At 30.8% G+C, this 22,630-nt stretch overlaps 1 protein-coding gene across 1 annotated transcript in view; it reads left to right on the top strand.

Annotated features, from left to right (window-relative positions):
* The window catches only part of LOC114333843 (tRNA (cytosine(34)-C(5))-methyltransferase), a 97,923-nt gene that overhangs the window by 32,779 nt on the left and 42,514 nt on the right, over positions 1–22,630 (top strand). The window contains exons 5-7 of the mRNA XM_050656453.1: positions 192–431; positions 15,045–15,157; positions 18,744–18,931. Of these exons, the coding sequence (XP_050512410.1) occupies positions 192–431; positions 15,045–15,157; positions 18,744–18,931 (541 nt within the window). The remainder of the gene's footprint in view (positions 1–191; positions 432–15,044; positions 15,158–18,743; positions 18,932–22,630) is intronic.

The raw sequence follows: 22,630 nt of genomic DNA, 5'->3' as shown, positions 1-22,630 counted from the left end.
GTTAATAGTATTTAGTTTTTAATGGGAAGTAACCGTTTGAACGGCAAACAATTGAAAATACGTGTATTTTGATGTTTCGTTTTCCACTTCTGAAATTCTCAAAATACGAAAATAAGTATAATTAGTTATATAACAAATTATAATTAATAATAGAAAATGAGTATTTGAAGTATACATTTAAATTTTTTTAGGTTTTGGATATGTGTGCTGCTCCAGGTTCAAAGACAGCTCAATTATTAGAACTTCTCCACGCCAATGAAGATCCAATACCATCTGGATATGTTATTGCTAATGACATTGACAACAAACGTTGTTATATGTTAGTTCATCAAGCCAAACGCTTGAATTCTCCATGTGTAGCTGTTATAAATCATGACAGTGCTATTTTGCCTAATTTAACTACAACTGCAAGTGATGGATCTGTGGAACAGGTGCGTAAGTTGTTCACTTTAAATTTTGTACTTAAATAAATGATAACACAATTAATTAGACTTCGTAAGACCTAGATTTTCACCCCACGCAACGTGACCAGAAGTAGAACCGGAAGTCGATATTTGAACTCTTTGTAAAACTGTTTGTCGATTGATGTGATATACGACTAATTTTGAGTCATTTTTGACAAATGTTCGGTCATAACTTTTTAACCAGCAGTGACGTCAAATCAAAACCAGAACTAAAGATTCAAGCTCGACTTTTCAATACGCGTCTATTGATATATCACATGTTCTATTTCTGCTACTATAATATCGATGGTTAAGAGCACAGATATAGTATGTCCACTTTTTGCTGATTTTAAGATAACATTATAAAAATATTCAGTAGGGTCATATGAATGTTCTGCATAATTATTGTAAGTCCAGAATGATTGTAAATGGGTTAAAGAGCCTTGCCAAAATATAGTATTTCCCATTTGTACTAAAAACCGACTTGCACAGATATTTTATGTCCGTTTGGAAGTGTACAAACATAGTATGTTTTGGGACATACAATATTAGTGCTCACGCGATCAAACTTATCATGGCTGTAAATACTGTTTGTCCGGACATTCAGTAACATACCTTATGTTGTATGTCCATACACATTTTCAAAAAAAATATTTTTTAACCCAATAATACATACTATTTTAAAAACTATCTACATTAAGCTAATAATGATACCCGAACTTATTACCCAAACATTATGATATATCGGTATATCAGCAGTATCAAACAAAAAGTAACGCGAAAACTTCAAAACGTTCTCCTCAACAATTAAGATATTTGGACATACTATATCTGCGCTCTTAACCATCGATATGGCATTTCCGGTTAGCACTTTTTAACCGGGAATGATATAAAACCAAAAGTATACATCTTGTTCTCACTTTCCTAAGGCGCGTCGAATAATATATCGCTTGTACTATTTCGACTACTTTAAAATAGTACTTCCGGTTGCAATCTGGATCCGAAAGTCCGAATGAATGAATCTCAAACCATAATTACCACAATTTTGATTATGAGTTTTTGTGGATACACTGTTTTAACTCTTCTTTAACTAAAATCTTTCCGTCTTCTATCAAAGGTTGCAAATCAACATGGCAATTTTCACTTTATTTATGGAAGCTCTAAAAAGTTAGATGGAGCTCAAGTGTAGCCATTCTTTCAGATTTTACAACCAAGAGGTCGGCTTTTTTTATGTATTTTACCTTCAATCTTCTATAATCAACTCTAGCAATCTGTATCTTGATATTCTCATGACATGTCCAAAACATTCAAATTTTCTATTTCTCTTTTTTTTAATAGTTCAGCCTTATAAAGACTTATAGTATGTATAAAGAAAACCGCTGTGAAATAAAAAAGGTACTAACTTCGTCTCAAAGTGTCTTATGACAACTTTTTTTCTTTTAAAATTTATGAAAAAATTCAAGCTTTCCAAAGTTCTTCTGTTTATAAGCAAAAAATAGACAGCTTTTTGCAAAATTATGTTATTGCAATTACGTATGTATATGCAAAATATTGACAGAATAAACCTTCTTCTTTCATAAGCTATCCGTAGAATTACTGAACTTTATTATTTTCTGACGTATTTTGTTGCAAAATATTTATATTCGAATAAAAATTTAGGACGTTAGAAATATACAGGGTGTCCCGAAAAGATTGGTCATAAATTATACCATAGATTCTGGGGTCAAAATATGTTGATTGAACCTAACTTACCTTAGTACAAATATGCACATAAAAAAAAGTTATAGCCCTATAAAGTTACAAAATGGAAATCAATTTTTTCCAATATTTCGAAAACTATTACAGATTTTTTATTGAAAATAGGCATGCGACATTCTTATTCAGGAGCATCTTAACAAAAAATTATAGTGAAATTTGTGCACCCCATAAAAATTGTATGGGGTTTTCTTCCCTTAAACCCCTCCCAAACTTTTGTGTATGTTCCAATTAAATTATTATTGTAGGTACCAGTAGCTAGACACAATATTTTTAAAACTTTTTTGCCTCCTAGTATTTTTTCGATAAACCAGTTTTTATCGAGATGAGGCTTCTTTTTTAATATGTTTACATAAAAATTGTTAAGCGGTTTCGTTTCTTTAAACCCCCAAATGTTTGTGTAAGTTCCAATTAAACTTTTATTGCGGTACCATTAGTTAAACACAGTGTTTTTAAAACTTTTTTATATTATAGTATATTTTCATATTCTAAAAATGTAAATTATAGATTTTTTATATTATTACCATGTCTCTATAATCGTACTTAACCATATACAAATAGGTGGTGGATTTGACAAATATTCAAAATATCTCCATAAACACTGGCTTTTCGAGAAAGTACTAAGAGGCAAAAAAGTTTTAGAAACACTGTGTTTAACTGATAATACTTTAACAATAATTTAGTACGAACATAACAAAAGTTTAGGGGGGTTTAAGGGAACAAAACCCCCATAAAATTTTTATGGGGTGCACAAATTTCCCTATAATTTTTTGTTACGATGTTGTTGCCATAAGAATGCCACGCGTCTTTTTTCAATAAAAAATCTCTAATAGTTTTCGAAATATTGAAAAAAATTGATTTTCATTTTGTAACTTCAAAGGGCTATAACTTTTTTTTTGTGCATATATGTACTAAGGTAAGTTAGGTTTAATCAACATATTTTTGACCCCAGAATCTGTGGTATAATTTATGACCAATCTTTTCGGGACATCCTGTATAATAATAATATATTTATATAATACACGAGAATCTTCTTCTTTATGTGCCATCTCCTCGACGGAGGTTTCATCATTGCTATTCGGATCTTAATGCTGCTGCTCTGAAAAGTTCGATTGATGTGCGTCCGTACCATTCCCTCAAGTTACGCAACCAGAGATTCTTCTTCTTCTTTAACACGAAGATAGAAACATTTAAAAAACGCCATTCTGAAGGTTTTTACATGAGATATAAGTTTCTTACGCTCAAATTTGTTTCAAATGCTTACCTTTTTGACCAACAAGCTGAAAATTGACCGTTTTTTGACCTTCATTCGTTAAAAGCTAATTAAGTCCAAATTATCGACTGAAGGAAACATAGGTTCTTGTTATAGTATGATATAATTGATCCAAAAGATGGCATAACCCAGACATCCAAAGTGAAAGTTATCCTCCAGTACCAAATTGTTCTATATGGTCCACATATTGTTCAGAAAAAAGTCACACCATTTTGAGCGTCGGGTTTGGGGGGGAGAGGGTGGAGAAATCGGTAAATTCGTAGTTTTTTAAGTTTTTCGTCAATATTTCTAAAACTATGCTTTTTAGCATGAATAACCTTCTATACAAAAATGTTCTACAGTAAATTTAAAATAAAAAAGATCCTATGCATAATCCTCCTAAAATGAACGGTTCCAAAGTTACGGAGGTAATATAATATAATTGGTCCAAAAAAAGGCCTAACCCAGACATCCAAAGTAAAAGTTTTCTTCCAACACCAAATTGTTCTATATGGTCCACATATTGTTCAGTAAAAAAGTTACACCATTTTGAGCGTCCGGTTTTGGGGGGGGGGGGAGATGGGGGAGGAATTGGTAAATTAGTAGTTTTTTTACGTTTTTTATCAATATTTCTAAAACTATCCTTTAGCGTAAACAATGTTCTATACAAAAATGTTCCACATAAAATTTAAAACAAAAAAGGTCCTATACATAATTGTTATAAAATGAACGGTTCCAGAGTTACGGAGGGTGAAAAGTGGAGGTTTTCGATACTTTTTATATTTTTTGGGAAATTGATGATTTTGGGTGGTGAGGTTGACGTTTCTTTAAGGGCTTATACACTACCATACCATCGGACACTGAAATAGCAAATTTCCTGTTATAGAAAATTTCTTTCATCAGTAATAAATTGCTCAAATAATATAAAAAGTATCGAAAACCTCCACTTTTCACCCTCTGTAACTCTGGAACCGTTGATTTTATAACAATTATGTATAGGACCTTTTTGTTTTAAATTTTATGTAGAATATTTTTGTATAGAACATTCTTTACGCTAAAGCATAGTTTTAGAAATATTGACAAAAAACGTAAAAAAACTAATAATTTGCCGACTTCTCCCCCATCTCCCTCCCAAACCGGACGCTCAAAATGGTGTAACTTTGTTACTGAACAATATGTGGACCATATAGAACAATTTGGTGTTGGAGGAAAACTTTTACTTTGGCTGTTTGGGTTAGACCTTATGTTGGACCAATTATACTATACTACCTCCGTTACTTTGGAACCGTTCATTTTAGAAGGATTATGCATCGGACCTTTTTTATTTCAAATTTAATATAGAATATTTTTGTATAGAAGGCTGTTCATGCTAAACCGCATAGTTTTAGAAATATTGACGGAAAACGTAAAAAACTACCAATTTACCGATTTCTCCCCTCTCCCCCCAAACCCGACGCTCAAAATCGTGTGAGTTTCTTCTGAACATTATGTGGGACCATATAGAACAATTTGGTGTTGGAGGATACCTTTCACTTTGGATGTCTGGGTCTAGTTATACCATACTATTATAGAGGTTCATATTACTCAAAATAACTATCGTTTGCCTGGAGGGGCCAGTGTCACGAGAAAAATCTTATTACCTATAATGTGTAGGACTAATGTGGAGGGTTCAGAATACAAGTGAATTAAGTCCACTTTAGCTACATTTGAGCTACAGGGGTTTAAAGTTAAAGCTTCATAACAAAATTACCTGTTAGCATTTTTAAAAGTAATGTATATTCAATTTAAGAAAGTCAAGCAGTAACTTATACATTTACTTTGCTAACAGATTTCATGTAATTACCCCAAAAAAATTCAAAAAGTGTACTTGGTTCATTTGTATTCTGAACCGTCAATGTATTTCTCGATCTGCTGGTGATTTCCAGATATATGGTCTGCATCCGCTTAACTGAGATAAACACCATATATTCTGTACCTTATGACTTACAACTTTAAGATACACCTACAACAAAGATAACTCTAATATTTATTACATTAGGGGAGTGCAATTAGAACGAAAACATGCATTGTTTCGGAAAAATTCAAACAAGCTTATATTTTTCTAAAACTTTTTTTGTTAGTTTATATACATGTTAAAGTAAAAAGTTCTACTCGCAGATTTTGCCGCTAATTGTTTATTAATTGTTTAAACAATAACAATTGTTTTGTATAAATAATTTTAAAAATATCGTTGAATTTTGATCAAATATGTTTCTATTTTGTTTTTGATTATGCTGAATCCGAATATGGCATTACAATTTAAAAATTCTTATACAGAAGCTCTTATACAGTATGTTTGCGTAGCTAGGAACCACATGCAAAACTTTTTTATTATCAATTTTACGAAAACGGATAGTCAAAAATTTGAAACTCAACCTTCATATATCAAATTTTATCAATTTTATACGAGTTACGTCAAAAATATAAATTTCGTTAAGTGTAAAGTACCTTCATATTCCAGAATATCAAAAATGCTATTATGAAAAGTGTTTGAAATTAAAAATTAATATACAATTACATCATTTTAATCGAAAATTTTTTTTTCAATTTTTCTCAAATTACGGATACCCATCATAATTTTATTACAATTATGATAACTAGTTTATTATCAATTTTACGAAAAAAAGTTATTCTTTATAAAATGCTCTACCTGGTCTAAAATCTAAGATACATCTAACAGATATCAAACTTTTGCAATTTTATACGAGGTATGTAAAAAATATGAATTTTGCTTAAGAGTTAAGTGCCTTTGTTATTCACAATATTTTAATTAGAGGGATGCAATTGAACACTGAAACATATTTTTTAATTCCAAACAACTTTTCTTAATAACAATTTTCGATATTGTGAAATATAAAGGTACTTTACTTTTGAGTGAAATTCATATTTTTTGACATACCTCGTATAAAATTAATGAAATTTGACATTTGATGGTTGCATCTTAGATTATATGCGATGCAGAGTATTTTATTGAGAATAACTTTTTTTCGTAAAACTGATAATAAAAAAGTTATCAATAGGTTTCAAGTTACGCAGACATACTGTATAAGCTAAAAAACATTTTTTTTGTTAAAGATTTATTATTGTTGAAGCTTATTATTAAATGTATTTTAGGTAAGTTTTATAGAAAAAAGTTTTGATCACTTTGTATAAACATTTTTTTAACTGGTAATTTTCGGTTTTTGTATTACATTTTTGTTATCTTTCTTAATTTTTTAAAAAGAAATAGTTTATTTTATTTCTAAAGTAAAATAATTTAGTGCATTTTAAAGATTACATCCTAAGCTTTAAAAGCTTTAAAAAAGCACATATAAAACTGTAATAAATCTTTTCAAACTTGAGTAATACCGTCTTAAAGTGGTGGTAATTCTCTAAAACTAAAGTTTTCAAAAATTACATTTTTTGAGACGTAGTATCATTTGAATTAAATTTTTCAGATTTTTTTTGAGAGAAACATCGTTTAGTAACATGTCTAAAAGGTAAGCTGTGCAAAATTGAGAGTTTTATAAGAAACAGTGTATTAGTTACACATTTTTAAATCATTTTTAAACCAAATTCATGTAAGTCTCATTTTCCGCCCACACCATACTTATACTTATAAGATAGCTAAATTATTCTTTTTTCATGATCAATTTATAAAATTTCATTTGATCCATTAGTTAAAGAATTACATTAAAATAACTCAACTGTGCACTTCGCCGTACGCTAGTTTACAGTGCGCCAATGTTGTGAGAAGGATGACTTTAGCGTTATAAATAAAAAATTATAGAAGCTACAGATTTAATTTTAGAAAAATCTTTATAGAGGGTTTTTTTCTAAAATTTTCTGAATTTTTCAACGGTCAAGTCAGTTTTTTTCTACAATTTATTTTTTCGGAGTTATTTAAAAAAACATCTAATTTCGCAGTTCATTTGTTTAATAAAAAATGAAGCACCTACTTCTCGCGTATACCCTATTCCACGAACATACGCCTGTTTTGGATTACTTCGACAACGAATATTTTACTGTGCAACATAAGAAGTACGAAAGTAAATGGCGCTAATAATTATGCCAATAAACAACAATGTAATTTGCAATTTACTTTTGTTCTTCTTATTTTGCACAAATATTCGTTGTCGAAGTAATCCAAAACAGGCGTATGTTCGTGGAATAGGGTATACGCGAGAAGTAGGTGCTTCATTTTTTATTAAACAAATGAACTGCGAAATTAGATGTTTTTTTAAATAACTCCGAAAAAATAAATTGTAGAAAAAAACTGACTTGACCGTTGAAAAATTCAGAAAATTTTAGAAAAAAACCCTCTATAAAGATTTTTCTAAAATTAAATCTGTAGCTTCTATAATTTTTTATTTATAACGCTAAAGTCATCCTTCTCACAACATTGGCGCACTGTAAACTAGCGTACGGCGAAGTGCACAGTTGAGTTATTTTAATGTAATTCTTTAACTAATGGATCAAATGAAATTTTATAAATTGATCATGAAAAAAGAATAATTTAGCTATCTTATAAGTATAAGTATGGTGTGGGCGGAAAATGAGACTTACATGAATTTGGTTTAAAAATGATTTAAAAATGTGTAACTAATACACTGTTTCTTATAAAACTCTCAATTTTGCACAGCTTACCTTTTAGACATGTTACTAAACGATGTTTCTCTCAAAAAAAATCTGAAAAATTTAATTCAAATGATACTACGTCTCAAAAAATGTAATTTTTGAAAACTTTAGTTTTAGAGAATTACCACCACTTTAAGACGGTATTACTCAAGTTTGAAAAGATTTATTACAGTTTTATATGTGCTTTTTTAAAGCTTTTAAAGCTTAGGATGTAATCTTTAAAATGCACTAAATTATTTTACTTTAGAAATAAAATAAACTATTTCTTTTTAAAAAATTAAGAAAGATAACAAAAATGTAATACAAAAACCGAAAATTACCAGTTAAAAAAATGTTTATACAAAGTGATCAAAACTTTTTTCTATAAAACTTACCTAAAATACATTTAATAATAAGCTTCAACAATAATAAATCTTTAACAAAAAAAAATGTTTTTTAGCTTATACAGTATGTCTGCGTAACTTGAAACCTATTGATAACTTTTTTATTATCAGTTTTACGAAAAAAAGTTATTCTCAATAAAATACTCTGCATCGCATATAATCTAAGATGCAACCATCAAATGTCAAATTTTATTAATTTTATACGAGGTATGTCAAAAAATATGAATTTCACTCAAAAGTAAAGTACCGTTATATTTCACAATATCGAAAATTGTTATTAAGAAAAGTTGTTTGGAATTAAAAAATATGTTTCAGTGTTCAATTGCATCCCTCTAATTAAAATATTGTGAATAACAAAGGCACTTAACTCTTAAGCAAAATTCATATTTTTTACATACCTCGTATAAAATTGCAAAAGTTTGATATCTGTTAGATGTATCTTAGATTTTAGACCAGGTAGAGCATTTTATAAAGAATAACTTTTTTTCGTAAAATTGATAATAAACTAGTTATCATAATTGTAATAAAATTATGATGGGTATCCGTAATTTGAGAAAAAATTGAAAAAAAAATTTTCGATTAAAATGATGTAATTGTATATTAATTTTTAATTTCAAACACTTTTCATAATAGCATTTTTGATATTCTGGAATATGAAGGTACTTTACACTTAACGAAATTTATATTTTTGACGTAACTCGTATAAAATTGATAAAATTTGATATATGACGGTTGAGTTTCAAATTTTTGACTATCCGTTTTCGTAAAATTGATAATAAAAAAGTTTTGCATGTGGTTCCTAGCTACGCAAACATACTGTATAAGAGCTTCTGTATAAGAATTTTTAAATTGTAATGCCATATTCGGATTCAGCATAATCAAAAACAAAATAGAAATATATTTGATCAAAATTCAACGATATTTTTAAAATTATCTATACAAAACAATTGTTATTGTTTAAACAATTAATAAACAATTAGCGGCAAAATCTGCGAGTAGAACTTTTTACTTTAACATGTATATAAACTAACAAAAAAAGTTTTAGAAAAATATAAGCTTGTTTGAATTTTTCCGAAACAATGCATGTTTTCGTTCTAATTGCACTCCCCTAATGTAATAAATATTAGAGTTATCTTTGTTGTAGGTGTATCTTAAAGTTGTAAGTCATAAGGTACAGAATATATGGTGTTTATCTCAGTTAAGCGGATGCAGACCATATATCTGGAAATCACCAGCAGATCGAGAAATACATTGACGGTTCAGAATACAAATGAACCAAGTACACTTTTTGAATTTTTTTGGGGTAATTACATGAAATCTGTTAGCAAAGTAAATGTATAAGTTACTGCTTGACTTTCTTAAATTGAATATACATTACTTTTAAAAATGCTAACAGGTAATTTTGTTATGAAGCTTTAACTTTAAACCCCTGTAGCTCAAATGTAGCTAAAGTGGACTTAATTCACTTGTATTCTGAACCCTCCACATTAGTCCTACACATTATAGGTAATAAGATTTTTCTCGTGACACTGGCCCCTCCAGGCAAACGATAGTTATTTTGAGTAATATGAACCTCTATAATAGTATGGTATAACTAGACCCAGACATCCAAAGTGAAAGGTATCCTCCAACACCAAATTGTTCTATATGGTCCACATAATGTTCAGAAGAAACTCACACGATTTTGAGCGTCGGGTTTGGGGGGAGAGGGGGGGAAATCGGTAAATTGGTAGTTTTTTACGTTTTCCGTCAATATTTCTAAAACTATGCGGTTTAGCATGAACAGCCTTCTATACAAAAATATTCTATATTAAATTTGAAATAAAAAAGGTCCTATGCATAATCCTTCTAAAATGAACGGTTCCAAAGTAACGGAGGTAGTATAGTATAATTGGTCCAACATAAGGCCTAACCCAAACAGCCAAAGTAAAAGTTTTCCTCCAACACCAAATTGTTCTATATGGTCCACATATTGTTCAGTAACAAAGTTACACCATTTTGAGCGTCCGGTTTGGGAGGGAGATGGGGGAGAAGTCGGCAAATTATTAGTTTTTTTACGTTTTTTGTCAATATTTCTAAAACTATGCTTTAGCGTAAAGAATGTTCTATACAAAAATATTCTACATAAAATTTAAAACAAAAAAGGTCCTATACATAATTGTTATAAAATCAACGGTTCCAGAGTTACAGAGGGTGAAAAGTGGAGGTTTTCGATACTTTTTATATTATTTGAGCAATTTATTACTGATGAAAGAAATTTTCTATAACAGGAAATTTGCTATTTCAGTGTCCGATGGTATGTTAGTGATAAGCCCTTAAAGAAACGTCAACCTCACCACCCAAAATCATCAATTTCCCAAAAAATATAAAAAGTATCGAAAACCTCCACTTTTCACCCTCCGTAACTCTGGAACCGTTCATTTTATAACAATTATGTATAGGACCTTTTTTGTTTTAAATTTTATGTGGAACATTTTTGTATAGAACATTGTTTACGCTAAAGGATAGTTTTAGAAATATTGATGAAAAACGTAAAAAAACTACTAATTTACCAATTCCTCCCCCATCTCCCCCCCCCCCCCCAAAAACCGGACGCTCAAAATGGTGTAACTTTTTACTGAACAATATGTGGACCATATAGAACAATTTGGTGTTGGAAGAAAACTTTTACTTTGGATGTCTGGGTTAGGCCTTTTTTTGGACCAATTATATTATATTACCTCCGTAACTTTGGAACCGTTCATTTTAGGAGGATTATGCATAGGATCTTTTTTATTTTAAATTTACTGTAGAACATTTTTGTATAGAAGGTTATTCATGCTAAAAAGCATAGTTTTAGAAATATTGACGAAAAACTTAAAAAACTACGAATTTACCGATTTCTCCACCCTCTCCCCCCCCAAACCCGACGCTCAAAATGGTGTGACTTTTTTCTGAACAATATGTGGACCATATAGAACAATTTGGTACTGGAGGATAACTTTCACTTTGGATGTCTGGGTTATGCCATCTTTTGGATCAATTATATCATACTATAACAAGAACCTATGTTTCCTTCAGTCGATAATTTGGACTTAATTAGCTTTTAACGAATGAAGGTCAAAAAACGGTCAATTTTCAGCTTGTTGGTCAAAAAGGTAAGCATTTGAAACAAATTTGAGCGTAAGAAACTTATATCTCATGTAAAAACCTTCAGAATGGCGTTTTTTAAATGTTTCTATCTTCGTGTTAAAGAAGAAGAAGAATCTCTGGTTGCGTAACTTGAGGGAATGGTACGGACGCACATCAATCGAACTTTTCAGAGCAGCAGCATCAAGATCCGAATAGCAATGATGAAACCTCCGTCGAGGAGATGGCACATAAAGAAGAAGATTCTCGTGTATTATATAAATATATTATTATTATACAGGATGTCCCGAAAAGATTGGTCATAAATTATACCACAGATTCTGGGGTCAAAAATATGTTGATTAAACCTAACTTACCTTAGTACATATATGCACAAAAAAAAGTTATAGCCCTTTGAAGTTACAAAATGAAAATCAATTTTTTTCAATATTTCGAAAACTATTAGAGATTTTTTATTGAAAAAAGACGCGTGGCATTCTTATGGCAAGAACATCGTAACAAAAAATTATAGGGAAATTTGTGCACCCCATAAAAATTTTATGGGGGTTTTGTTCCCTTAAACCCCCCTAAACTTTTGTTATGTTCGTACTAAATTATTGTTAAAGTATTATCAGTTAAACACAGTGTTTCTAAAACTTTTTTGCCTCTTAGTACTTTCTCGAAAAGCCAGTGTTTATGGAGATATTTTGAATATTTGTCAAATCCACCACCTATTTGTATATGGTTAAGTACGATTATAGAGAAATGGTAATAATATAAAAAATCTATAATTTACATTTTTAGAATATGAAAATATACTATAATATAAAAAAGTTTTAAAAACACTGTGTTTAACTAATGGTACCGCAATAAAAGTTTAATTGGAACTTACACAAACATTTGGGGGTTTAAAGAAACGAAACCGCTTAACAATTTTTATGTAAACATATTAAAAAAGAAGCCTCATCTCGATAAAAACTGGTTTATCGAAAAAATACTAGGAGGCAAAAAAGTTTTAAAAATATTGTGTCTAGCTACTGGTACCACAATAATAATTTAATTGGAACATACACAAAAGTTTGGGAGGGGTTTAAGGGAAGAAAACCCCATACAATTTTTATGGGGTGCACAAATTTCACTATAATTTTTTGTTAAGATGCTCCTGAATAAGAATGTCGCATGCCTATTTTCAATAAAAAATCTGTAATAGTTTTCGAAATATTGGAAAAAATTGATTTCCATTTTGTAACTTTATAGGGCTATAACTTTTTTTTATGTGCATATTTGTACTAAGGTAAGTTAGGTTCAATCAACATATTTTGACCCCAGAATCTATGGTATAATTTATGACCAATCTTTTCGGGACACCCTGTATATTTCTAACGTCCTAAATTTTTATTCGAATATAAATATTTTGCAACAAAATACGTCAGAAAATAATAAAGTTCAGTAATTCTACGGATAGCTTATGAAAGAAGAAGGTTTATTCTGTCAATATTTTGCATATACATACGTAATTGCAATAACATAATTTTGCAAAAAGCTGTCTATTTTTTGCTTATAAACAGAAGAACTTTGGAAAGCTTGAATTTTTTCATAAATTTTAAAAGAAAAAAAGTTGTCATAAGACACTTTGAGACGAAGTTAGTACCTTTTTTATTTCACAGCGGTTTTCTTTATACATACTATAAGTCTTTATAAGGCTGAACTATTAAAAAAAAGAGAAATAGAAAATTTGAATGTTTTGGACATGTCATGAGAATATCAAGATACAGATTGCTAGAGTTGATTATAGAAGATTGAAGGTAAAATACATAAAAAAGCCGACCTCTTGGTTGTAAAATCTGAAAGAATGGCTACACTTGAGCTCCATCTAACTTTTTAGAGCTTCCATAAATAAAGTGAAAATTGCCATGTTGATTTGCAACCTTTGATAGAAGACGGAAAGATTTTAGTTAAAGAAGAGTTAAAACAGTGTATCCACAAAAACTCATAATCAAAATTGTGGTAATTATGGTTTGAGATTCATTCATTCGGACTTTCGGATCCAGATTGCAACCGGAAGTACTATTTTAAAGTAGTCGAAATAGTACAAGCGATATATTATTCGACGCGCCTTAGGAAAGTGAGAACAAGATGTATACTTTTGGTTTTATATCATTCCCGGTTAAAAAGTGCTAACCGGAAATGCCATATCGATGGTTAAGAGCGCAGATATAGTATGTCCAAATATCTTAATTGTTGAGGAGAACGTTTTGAAGTTTTCGCGTTACTTTTTGTTTGATACTGCTGATATACCGATATATCATAATGTTTGGGTAATAAGTTCGGGTATCATTATTAGCTTAATGTAGATAGTTTTTAAAATAGTATGTATTATTGGGTTAAAAAATATTTTTTTTGAAAATGTGTATGGACATACAACATAAGGTATGTTACTGAATGTCCGGACAAACAGTATTTACAGCCATGATAAGTTTGATCGCGTGAGCACTAATATTGTATGTCCCAAAACATACTATGTTTGTACACTTCCAAACGGACATAAAATATCTGTGCAAGTCGGTTTTTAGTACAAATGGGAAATACTATATTTTGGCAAGGCTCTTTAACCCATTTACAATCATTCTGGACTTACAATAATTATGCAGAACATTCATATGACCCTACTGAATATTTTTATAATGTTATCTTAAAATCAGCAAAAAGTGGACATACTATATCTGTGCTCTTAACCATCGATATTATAGTAGCAGAAATAGAACATGTGATATATCAATAGACGCGTATTGATCCATTAGTTAAAGAATTACATTAAAATAACTCAACTGTGCACTTCGCCGTACGCTAGTTTACAGTGCGCCAATGTTGTGAGAAGGATGACTTTAGCGTTATAAATAAAAAATTATAGAAGCTACAGATTTAATTTTAGAAAAATCTTTATAGAGGGTTTTTTTCTAAAATTTTCTGAATTTTTCAACGGTCAAGTCAGTTTTTTTCTACAATTTATTTTTTCGGAGTTATTTAAAAAAACATCTAATTTCGCAGTTCATTTGTTTAATAAAAAATGAAGCACCTACTTCTCGCGTATACCCTATTCCACGAACATACGCCTGTTTTGGATTACTTCGACAACGAATATTTGTGCAAAATAAGAAGAACAAAAGTAAATTGCAAATTACATTGTTGTTTATTGGCATAATTATTAGCGCCATTTACTTTCGTACTTCTTATGTTGCACAGTAAAATATTCGTTGTCGAAGTAATCCAAAACAGGCGTATATTCGTGGAATGGCCCATAGAACTTTTTAATATATTGTTTATTAAACATTTCTTAATGAAATTACAAAAAGTTCTCTGTTGTTTGATTTTTTCCGAAGTGAAAATCTATATTCACTCCCCTACATTAGTAGATTTTTATTTGAGAATTTATTATTTATGTTGTAGGTTCAATTTGACAGAATTTTATGTGACGTACCATGTTCTGGTGATGGAACCTTGAGAAAAAACCCCGACATATGGATGAAATGGACTGCAGCAAATGGTTTAAACTTGCATGGGTAAGTAATTTTTCTGTTGTATCAGTTATCATATCAAGATCAATGGTAAACGAGACAGTCAGCATAAAAGTGAATTGGTAAACGAGACAGTCGGCATAAGAGTGAATGAAAGTTTAATTAATAACATTACGGATGCCGACGATACAGTCATAATATCCAACAACTTGGAAGACTTAGAAAGAATAATGAAGAAAATATTAAGATATAGTGGAGAATACGGACTCTCTCTTAACATCAAAAAACCAAATTTATGAAAATTAACAAGAACAACAATACAAACGAAATATTAACGGTAGGCGGCCAGCAGATTGAGAGAGTAAAAAAATATACTTACTTGGGAACTCTAATCACAGAAAATAACGATTATACAGCAGAAATAAGAGTAAGAATTGAAAAAGCACATGCCAACTTCGTGAAAATTAAAAATATTTTATGCAGCAAAGATTTGACATTGGCCCTCAGAATAAGACTAATTAAATGTTATGTACAGCGTTATTATTCACTATATTTTGACCCTCCTGTAAACTGCTTTATTTACAGCAGTGGTTGGCAAACTTTTTAGCCAAAGAGCAAAATATGAACATTACAATAATTTAAAAAAAAATTGGAGCCAAATCTGTTTGTTCAGCACACTTTTATTACACTAAGTAAACCTAAAGGGTCTAGTCTAGTCGGTGATAGTCAAAAATAAAAAAACCAAATGTTCTACATCAAAAAGTATTTGACCAAAAAATTTTTTAAACCCCTAGCCCCATACATAACCCCCCAAAAACTGTGTTTTTTCGTTTTTTGGCGATATGTTCGTTTCTAATTACATATAGTAGCTTCTATTTTCTTTCGTTTTGTAGGGTTTTAATTCTTATAACACTGTATTTTTACAAAAATTTTGGCGCAAAATCAATTTTTTTTTTAAATGTCGATGTGTAAAATCGAAAAGGGAAAGAACAGCAAACGTGAGCTTTTTCAGCTGATCATAAGAATCAGGAATGATCAGGAAGCGTTGAAAATGATCATGTCTTCCTTCTCCAGGTCATTCAAAGCAGTGTTGTGAACATTTTTTTTTGTTCTTCAATATTTCCAATTCAACACAAAGACGTTCGAATTAGAGCGCCATACCTCCTTGTTTTTTAAATCCAGAAATTATATTTCAAAGCTATTAATGCCAATTTCAAAAGGAGACAATTTCAACTCGGTTATCGTAGCATTAAGAGAATTTTTGACTAACGCTAAAGTTTGTAAGTTTAATAAAAGCTAATTTATCAGAATAAGGTGCAATGTTTTTCCGTGGATATTTGTGTCAGAGCCGCACCTAAGGAGCCAAAGAGCCACATGAGGCTCCGGATCCGCACTTTGCCGACCACTGATTTACAGTATTAGAAAAAAATGTAAAATACAAAAATTATTCGATTCTTAAATTATGATTTTTTGACGTATAGGTATATCATACTAGTGCCGTCATCCATCTGGACGTGATGACGTAATCGACTAATTTTTTAAATAAGAATAGGGGTCATTTGCTAGCAGTTGTGCTAGCTCATTTGAAAGGTTATTCAATTCTCTATTCAGTACATTAAGACAATTATTTATACAGGGTGTCCAAAAAATTTTTTAAATTAAATTAATTGACACAAAAAAGAATGTATGTAAATTATTTAATTCAAAATACATTCTACTGCTGTCAGAAAACAGAAATAAATGTTTATTGAACAAATAAACATTACTTTTCACTTAAATTCAATGTTCAAGCTGCCACTCATTGGCAGTTTGAGCCAGTTTGGCCAAGCAGAAAGCAATGCATATTTGTGCAATAAACTTTTATTTCCGTTTTCTAACAGTAGTAGAAGATGTTTTGAATTAAATAAATTACACACATTCTTCTTTTCGTGTCAATTAATTTATTTTAAAAAAAATTTTTGGACACCCTGTATAAATAATTATTGATATTTATATTACTGAATAGAGAATTGAGAGACCCTTCAAATTATGAGCTACCACTCGACCCCTATTTCCATTTAAAAAAAATAGTCGATTACGTCATCACGCCTAGATGGATGATGTCACTAGTTTAATATATGTCAAAAAATCATAATTTAAAAATCGAATAACTTTTGCATTTTACATTTTTTTCTAATTCTGTAAATAAAGCAGTTTACAGGGGGTCAAAATATAGTGAATAACCCTGTACACAGTACGCTTTATTATGGAGCTGAATCATGGACATTAAATCGAAATGCAATAAATCGACTTAACGCGTTTGAAATGTGTATATTTAGAAGAGTGTTATGGATTTCATGAGTAGATAGAGTCACGAATATAGAAGTGTTAAGGAGAATAGGCAGAGTGAGGGAAGTTGAAAACACAATAAAAGAAAAGAAATTGCAATATCTCGTACATGTGATGAGAGGCAAAAGACATTTTAAGACTCAAAAAAACATCTTAAGACTCATAATTCAAGAAAAAATAGAGGGTAGGGGAAGCTTAGGAAGGAGACGCGTTTCCTGGTTGAAGAACCTGAGAGAATAGTTTGGTTGCAGCTCTAGGCAACTGTTCAGAGCAGCTGCCTCGAAGGTCAAAATAACCATGATGATTGCCAATCTTCGTCGCGGAGATGGCACTTAAAGAAGAAGAAGATATCAAGATCCAGAACTACGAGAACTACGGCGATGGTAGCGCAGTCTAGGGAAAGTGTGACGTCAGTCTCATGTAAGGTATAAGAGTTGAAAGCACCATTTCAGTAGACCTGGGGAAAGTTTATGTTGGTAAAGGCGCTGTTATTATTTGATTTAATGTATTCCAGCGTTTCTCCAAACTGCGCTAGCTGCGCCGTTGTCTATCTACTAGAGTGTAAAAAAATTAGCAAATAAAGTACATTCTGTATCACGATGTGTAAGGAATCTCTTCTAGAAAAATAAGGATATAAGATTACATTAGAAAGTATGTATACAGACTGTTTAGATTTAAATTAGATATACCCCATTAAATGGCAACATTGTGCGCTAGACGTAAACATTAGCAAGTGTATATAGTTTTTATAGTTGCCGACGGCGGAGTATTAATTTCACCAACAAAATAGAGATGGCTATTTCATTTATTTTTTGAATATTCTTGGACAATCCTTACTTGCATAATCGCTTAAATTATTCATTCATTTAATTAATAGGATTATTCTTTACTCTGTATTCAGTGATTACAATAATTTATATACTATGTAATAACAACTAATAATTGACAAAAGAGAAAAATTGATAAAATGATTTTAACAACATACTGTTACTATCGGAACGAGTAGATAAATTTTGAACATCTTTAACAAATTAAAATACAATTATAGTATACAGCAATGTTGTCGATTTTAGCGCTTCCTTCAGTCTCTTATATCTAATCAAAAACTGAACGATCTGTATATAAATCATGTGTAAGACCAATAATGATATATTATGCAATAGAGACAAGAGCAGATACAGCAGAGACAAAAATAATACGTCAATTTCAAAAATAGGAACACTGAGATCAAAATTGTTGTGATCCCTAAAAAGCTCACATGCATAATCAGACCTACAATGCATATTAAATCTTTCGTTTTTAGAGTGCAAACCAGAATACTAAGAAGAGGAGTTGAGCTACTGAACGTTGGTGGAAAACTTGTGTACTCAACTTGTTCGATAAATCCTATTGAGAATGAATCAGTGATTCACAGGCTTTTGGCTGAGCACGAAGGAGTTTTAGAGTTGGTAGATGTATCTGAAGTTTTACCAGGCTTAAAGTATTCACCAGGTATTTCCAGTTTTTTATTATAAATTATTATTTTGTTTGTACGTATATCTGAAGCAAGTAGCAAGTTTAACACATTAACCGCCACAGTAAAACTTTTTGTTTTTGCCTTCAAACTCCACGTTCAGATTCTCAATGATAATGTGAACAGAGTATGAGTTAATTAAATACAACTCGCGTGGCGTTTAATGTTTCGGACATGTACCGCTTAAAACTGTTGTTCTCTCCAAGACTGTGTATATTGTTTATTACTCTGTTGTGAAAACAACATTTAAGTTTATTTTATTTAGTTCGCATTTTTGTAAATATTCTTTTTTGGGAGCTGTATCTTTGCTAGGAAGGATTTAGAAAGTGTATTTACACTTTGTGGTAGACATAAAGATAAAACAAACATATGGTTGCAAATACGGGTAGCGGGTAGGAACTCCTTTAGACAGTCCTACCAGGGAAAGTGAATCAATCCCTGCCATTCGCAGATTCCAGGAGTTTCCTGACCCGGGAAACTAGTACCTGTTTAGGGTCCCTTCTCCAGGGTCACGGATGAAAACCACAACGGTATCCACGGTAGAGCAGAACAACTTCGGTACGGTGTGTATGGCGGAAGTGGCGACCCCCCGATTTCAGGCTTAGTATAAAATTAAATGTAGCGTCTGATCCAGAGTGGACGGCTACAAACAGCGTCTTTAAATGACAATAACCCCCTAAAGACAAAAAATGTGGAACTTAAAAACAAGCGGAAAAATACTCTAGGTGGGTAGAACAAATCGTTCAGAATCCAGGATATACCAATTTTATTGTTATAGCGTCGACTAGCTCTTTCTCAGTTGTGGGTACATCTTATCTTAATATAAATTGTACAATCAGAAATTTGGAAGGGACGACTGAAGTAGTAAATATAATGGAACACAATTATTTGGTTAAGCAAATCTTTACAATAAAAAAAAAAGAATGTGTGTGTACTGTAAATTTCTAGTCATTAATGTGTACAGAACGCCTAACAGCAATCTAGATTCTTTTATAAATAATTGTTTTAATATTTTAGGTCATTTTCACAACCGTGTTGATAAAATTTATCTCTGTGGAGACTTTAATATCAACTACTTAATTCAGAGCAATGAAAAACTTCGATTAGATGATCTTTTTCAATCGTTTGGTTTGTCTCTTAATATCCCAAATATACCAACACGTATTTTCATGAATAACAATAAAGTAACAAAAACAAAAATTGACTACATTGCTACTAATAATATCACTATGAATCATACTTGTCAAGTCAATCAACCCAATATGGGTGACCATCTTGCCATTATTTTTGACATTGTTGTAGGTCGTAATCAGGATAGGATGGAATCTAATATAAAACAGCAGTGTTTTAGGTGTTTAAATGATAATAATTTAGACATCCTAAAACAAGACTTAATGAGGATTGGTTTTTGCGAGGTATACAATGAAAGTAATATTAATAACGCTTTTATCGAATTTATGGATACTTTAAACTTTGCTATTACTTCAAACTGTCCCCTTAAAAGTAAAATAGGTAAGGACGTGCATAAAAGTAAAGGTTGGGTTGATCATGACATATATGCTAGGAGTAAACAATTAAAAAACCTATTTAATGAAGCTAAAAACTCTAATAATAGTAACATCTGGAATGAGTATAAAGCTACCAAGAAGGAATACAATAATCTTATTGCTGAAAAGAAAAGGGAATTCAATTATCTTCAAATTGTAAGTAGTAATAATAAACAAAAAACTATGTGGAGTATAGTAAATAAAACTATAGGGAGAAAGCAAAGTACTAATAAAATTAAACTCAAAATTGAAGACAAACTAATATCAGATGATAAAAATTTAGCTCAATATTTTGCATGCCATTTCAATGACAAAAATAATGCACTAAAAAATAGGCTTGACAATAACCCTCAAAACTGTACTTTATCACATAGGTGGACTATAGACAGTTTTGTTTATTTTCCAGTAACATCTGATGAAGTTCTTGATATTATTTGTGGTCTTAAAAATAAACATTCTTTTGGAAATGATGAATTGAACACAAGAATGATCAAACACATCAAGGATGTTATATCAGAACCGCTGGCATATTTAATTAACCTAGTATACAACACAGGTGAATTTCCTGAAAACCTAAAATTAAGTAAAATTGTTCCAGTATATAAAAAATCCGATCACACTTGTATTGATAATTATAGACCTATTTCTTTGTTAAATGTAATTTCAAAAATTTTTGAACGAGCTTACTACACTAGGATCATACAGTTTTTGGACAAAAATAATGCACTGTGTTCAGAACAGCATGGCTTTCGATCCGGAAGATCAACAGAGGGGGCTACTGAAGTATTTATGGAATCTGTCTATAGGCATCTTGATGATGGTCTTCTTGTAGTGGGTATCTTCTTTGATCTTTCCAGAGCATTCGACAGTCTTAAATTTGAATTTGTCCTTAACAAATTGTATGTCCACGGAATAAGAGGTAACATGTTACATTTATTGAACTCATATCTTCTGGAGAGGAAATTCTATGTTGAATTAAACAAGGAAAGGTCAGACATCTTCAGTGTAGATGTAGGAGTGCCGCAGGGATCTGTGTTGGGACCACTGCTATTTCTTATTTTTGTCAATGACCTACCCGATCATATTACTCATGACCACATTGTAATGTACGCAGATGACTCATCTGTGATTGTATCAGCACATACATACGTAGAGCTTCAAAATAGAGTGTCAAGGGTTATCAGATTATTCCAAACATGGTGTACACAAAACTTGCTACAACTGAATATTGATAAAACATCGTATATACATTTTAGATGCAAACGAAATATGCCAGTTGTGTCTATTCCTGAAATTGTAAATATTCCAAACATAAAATTTTTAGGTGTATTCTTGGACCAGTTTATGAGTTGGGATGTTCACGTTGAATATGTTAATAAGAAACTAAATTGTTCATTCTATGCTTTAGTACAGTTGAAGAGAACACTCAGTATTAAAACTCTCATTAATGTATATTATTCTTTGGTTTATTGTCACCTTACTTATAATGTTACGTTATGGGGTAATTCCACAAAATCAGACACAGTGTTTATTAAACAGAAGAGAATTATTAGACTTATCTTCAATATTCCTTTTGGGCATACTTGTAAGCAAGTTTTCATTAATAACAATATCTTACCGTTGCCTTCCATATATATCTTGAAATCCATATTGTATATTAAGCATAATTTACATTCATTCAAGAGAAATTCTGATTTACATGCATACTCAACTAGGAATGCCAATCAGTTTGTTACTGTTGGTCACAAACTATCCAAATTTGAGAAGTCCACAGATTATGTGGGGGTCAGGCTATATAATCATCTTCCAAATGAAGTTAGATCTTTGCATCCGGTGAAATTCAAAAGAGTTGTGAAAAGTATACTATGTAAACATGCATTCTACAGTGTAGAAGAATACTTAGCAACTAGATTGCTGTTATGAGTTCTGTCTAATATTAATAATTTTCATATTTATCAATGTACATTATGTTAAACCTAAAATTTAAGTGTATGTATAGGTATTTGATTATGTGTCTGTGACTATATTGTGTTGTATATCTGACGTGTATATCCATCTTTATGATGGCAGCTGTAAAGCTATACCAATAAAGTATTCTATTCTATTCTATTCTACTTTGTACGCACGTAA

Source organism: Diabrotica virgifera, chromosome 1 (assembly GCF_917563875.1).
Source record: "Diabrotica virgifera virgifera chromosome 1, PGI_DIABVI_V3a".
Classification (NCBI taxonomy): domain Eukaryota; kingdom Metazoa; phylum Arthropoda; class Insecta; order Coleoptera; family Chrysomelidae; genus Diabrotica; species Diabrotica virgifera.
This window is presented reverse-complemented; position numbering and strand designations above follow the sequence as displayed.